This window comes from Apodemus sylvaticus, chromosome 2 (assembly GCF_947179515.1).
Source record: "Apodemus sylvaticus chromosome 2, mApoSyl1.1, whole genome shotgun sequence".
NCBI classification, from domain to species: Eukaryota; Metazoa; Chordata; class Mammalia; order Rodentia; family Muridae; genus Apodemus; species Apodemus sylvaticus.
This window is the reverse complement of record NC_067473.1, coordinates 66,445,220-66,449,518: the sequence shown is the minus strand read 5'-3', so window position 1 is coordinate 66,449,518 and position 4,299 is coordinate 66,445,220. Positions and strand designations below refer to the sequence as shown.

The following is a 4,299-nucleotide window of genomic DNA, read 5'->3' as shown; positions in this document are numbered from 1 at the left end:
TTAATTGACTTTTATAATACGATAAGTGTAGTACCGTTTTCTTTTGAAAGGCACCACTGCCTCATCAGCAGGGCAGATACCATATTCCTCAACAAGGTCAACCACTACTGCAAATTTTACAGTTTCTGGAAGAAATAAAAACAACAGTCATCTCTCAGACACTCTAGAGTTCTCTGATTTTCCTGCTAGTATCAGTAGAGTCTGTCCAGGGATAGAGTTTCCCAGGTCATTTGCAAGCCACTCCCTTTTATCCATCCTTTCTCACACTATATATTCTATAGCTTTAGATCCCAGGAATGCTCCTCGTAGGCTTCCTTTCCATCTATCATTTTGCTTTTCCATGTTTCCAACTGGAAGTTCTATGGCCATGTTTATGTTTTTAATTTTCCCTCTTTGGCAAGTAGTTCTTTTTACTTACTTGTGACTTTAAAATCCCAGTAAAAGGTGGTAGGATGATCATTACAGAGACAGCGGGTCTGTATGTAATTGAAGCTACCTTCCATTGGTTCACTACTTACAAGGTAAGCTTTGGCCTTGTTGGGAGAGAAAGCCCAGTGTTAGTACAGAAAAGGTAAATGGAAGGCAATACAAGAGAGGAAATAGTTGAGAGATGGACTAGGGACGCAGGCACAGTCTATTCATCATTGTATTATTAACCTACAGGCTAATTTTCCTAGGCTTTCTCTCTTCACACCATCATACTTAGCCCAGGAGTCTGAGCATGAGATTCAGGAGGATGCAAGTGAATCCACTAGGCAAGGAGGTTCATCCTACTGTGCCTATCTCCTGAGAGAAGACTTGTCCTTGGTACTAACTAGAGTTCTTGGAAAAGACTTATGTGAATTTTTACGTTGTGACCCAGTGGATAAAATTCCAGTTGTTTAAGTGCTGGTTCCAGCACAAGGCTTTGTGAGAGAAAGATAGTCAGGTCCCTGCCTCAGCCAATTCTATCTCCAACACAATTGAATTGTTCTCTCATTCTTACCAATTCCAACTGCAAGATTAAAAGTTTCTCCCTGTGTCCATGTTTGGCCATTATTTGATAAATAAATTTTCTGAAGACCAATTTCTTTGCTTTTTAAACCTGAGAGTGCCTGTTAGTTTAAGACACCACATATTAATACATTTATTAATATATTATATTATTATATATAATATCAAATATATGACACACATACACACACACACACATACTCCTGTTTCTGGCCATCTAACTTAGGAGTTTTGTCCTAGGGGTATGTCTATCCATATGGAATTGTGAATAGAATTCAGTGATTACAAAAACCAATAAGAAAAATGCATTAAATTAGATTCATCCTTTCATCTGCAATTACTGCATGGCATTGATAACTGTACCAAAACACATATGAATATGTTAAGTTTATCATGCAGTATTAGAAGAAGAGATGAATTCAATTATATTCATAACTGAGTCAGATTTTGCCTTGGATTAACTGTCCATCTATCTACTTACCACCAGACATTCTCTGTATTCTGATTGGATCTGAAGTTTCACAGTGATCTCCTCATTTTCCTCTGCTGTTGCTGGAACATTGAGGTCAAATATAAGTGCCTTTTGAGTACTTCTGGGAGGAAAAAATAGGGCACAGATATCAAAGACCTAATTATAGGAGAAAGCACTATTCCAACATTGGGCAAGGGGACAGAGTAAAGGTAGGAGTAATATAGCTTGACAAAATTCCTAAGCAGCAGTATACGCAGGAATCTTTGTGTGTTGGTTTGAGTGTTTTCTTTGTTTAATTAAGCAATGGGACCATTGTTTAAAATGGAGCATCCTTTTTCCCAGTTACAAATGACAAACTTTAAAAGAAAATATTATCTATTATCTTGTGCTATTTCTTAACACCCTAGAGAAAGTTGTACTCATACTGTCACATGACCCTTTCACAGGGATCACATAAGATCACCAAAAAAAACCCAAAAATCAAAAATAAAGACATATTCACATTATTATTTATCCCAGTAGCAAAATTATGAAGTAGCAGTGAAAATAATTCTATGATTGTGGGTCACCAAAACATGAGGAGCTGTTAGCGAACCACTACCCTATAGTTTGTTAGCTCCTTGTCCCTGACTGGAACACTAGAATCAAGTCATCCTTAGGAAAAACTTTATACCCACAGAATAATGTAAACAACCATGTACTGGAGTATTGCACAGATCTTCCTTGAAAATCACCTGTTATGATTGCTAGATAGGACCTAGGGATATAGACCTATCTAGCAAAACAGAGAAATCACACATGTTGTAATTGGGAACACACCACAATTGAGGAAATGTGCATGAGATAAAGCAAAGAACAAGTCTTCATCTTTAATCTGCGATGCCTGGTCTTGGCCAGGGAATCAATCAAAGAGCCCAACTAGTGTCCTTTTCAGCTATGTATGGTGAGAAAGAATCCTTAGAGAACGTTATTCATACATTTTTCTGGGGCTGAACATGTTAGATTTCAATAATAGCACCAACTTTTCTATGACTCAGTTCCTATAAAAAAATATATGAATACCAAGTATCTTCAAAATTCCCATTTGTGAATAACTTCAGGATAGTAGGATGACAACATTAGATATAGCAATTAAACATGCCAGTGTTTTCCTGGAATGTTTACATGTTACAGGAATTCCATACCAGGGAGATGTTGAATAATAAGTACAGGAGAGTTGTTAACCCACTGGGAGGGGCAAAGCATTTAATTGTAAGGCTTATTTCAACATGGGCTTCCTCTGGGCCAGGAAGAATGCCATCTGCACTGGAACATACAGGGATTGTCAGGATGCCTGCATCAGCTCTTTAAAACCTCATGATTGCTACTAGGAAAATACATTTGACCAAGCTTCCCAGAGCACCAATAGGGTCACAATCCAGGAAGGCAGATTTGTCAGCCTGCTGCCATTGTAGAGGTTGCTAGTTTGATTGGGTGCCTTTGCTCCCCCGTGCTTCATTTGTCCTCTGGCTTCATTTCTTACATCATTCATTCATTCCTTCTGGTTTTCTGCTTTCTTTAAACATGTACTTTCAATATGGTGGCTTCCAGGTCCAAGGGCGACTGTTACTATAGGTCCTCATCTTTATCTTTAGGTTTTATCATTGGGATGACATCTATGATTACTGTTTTGCTAATAAAACCTGAGACTATGCATCAGTGATAAAGGCTCTCACTCTCAGAGACTTCTGCAAATGACATTAGACACTGTTGTTAGAACTTAGAGACCTCTTCACCTTTATAAAGTACATGGAGGAAAAATTAAGAACCACAGAGGAGAGAGAATAAAAATAATTGTTTATGGACAACTTATACACATTGTGGGCTTTATTGTGTTGGAAAGTCTATACATCCAGTGGAAATGTGAAGGGAATTGATGGAGACTACAAAGAGAATAGAACTTGACATATCATCCATGAGAAATATCAAGGACAAAGTGCTTTGCTACCTAAAAATCTATATGAAACTGTATATAGATTTCTAGGCCAGAAGGAGACCCCCCTCTATGCTTTTCCTGCAGAAAAAAAGAATAGTTTTACTCACGTGTTATCCTGGCCTTCATTGATCCCCAGCTGTAGGCAGAGGACCAAGAAGAGTGTGGCAGTGCTAAGTGTGAATGAGAGACCCTGCATAGTGGAGAAATCAGGACACCAGAGCAGTAGGGTCCATGGTGCTCAACACAGGTTTATATACAGATCGCAGAAGCAGAAATGCTGTCAGGTAGGTCCCTGAAATGAATCACCTAATTACTCTCCTTACTGTTTCCTTATTGGGGAGAAGTTTTGTTGTTTCTATGAAAAAATGTCATCATTCAATTAAATTGTTAGAATATACATGATTGTTCTTCCCTATTTTCTTAGTGTCAAAGGCCTTCTTTAAAGGTCCTTTCTTGGCTAACAGATGTGTTTTTCTTCTGTGTCATTTACCTCTGTTCCTGTTCCTTACTTTAAATTATCACTTGCCTCATCTTGGCAGACAGTAGAATTTCTGGATGACAGGTGGCAAGCTACAGATGTACAACACATTCATTGATGATTTTGCTATTAATTAAAAGGGAGATGCCACTAAAATATCTATTCGAGTTCTGATATTTTCAGCCATTGCTACCCAGAAGCCGCTTCCAATCATATTGCTGAGAGATCCAGGAAAGGCCTGAGCTCTCTGGATGATAGAGCAGTGTGGCTATAATACTCTCAACATAGTGATATTTTTTAAGCCCTTCTCTACTTCAGGAGTAATAGTAAGTTTTCCAGATGCTCAAAGTCTCTGTAGTGAAATGTTGCCCTCATTGTACA

The 4,299-nt window shown here is 38.2% G+C and overlaps 1 protein-coding gene across 1 annotated transcript; it reads right to left on the bottom strand.

The window, feature by feature from the left end:
• On the bottom strand, positions 1-3,636 carry LOC127677399 (prolactin-inducible protein homolog). The gene is made up of 4 exons (XM_052172483.1): positions 3,548-3,636; positions 1,475-1,586; positions 419-533; positions 1-125 (listed from the first exon to the last, which is right to left on the bottom strand). The coding sequence occupies exons 1-4, from the start codon at positions 3,634-3,636 to the stop codon at positions 1-3; spliced, it is 441 nt and encodes a 146-aa protein (XP_052028443.1).
• Positions 3,637-4,299: the final 663 nt, after the last annotated feature.

Excerpts from the sequence above, each read along its gene's own strand:
- LOC127677399 (XM_052172483.1), bottom strand. The coding sequence starts at position 3,636 with ATGCAGGGTCTCTCATTCACACTTAGCACTGCCACACTCTTCTTGGTC. Across the intron at positions 1,587-3,547 it reads AATGAAGGCCAGGATAACAC|AAGTACTCAAAAGGCACTTA; the intron begins GTGAGTAAAACT and ends TTTTCCTCCCAG. Across the intron at positions 126-418 it reads CTGGGATTTTAAAGTCACAA|AAACTGTAAAATTTGCAGTA; the intron begins GTAAGTAAAAAG and ends TATTTCTTCCAG.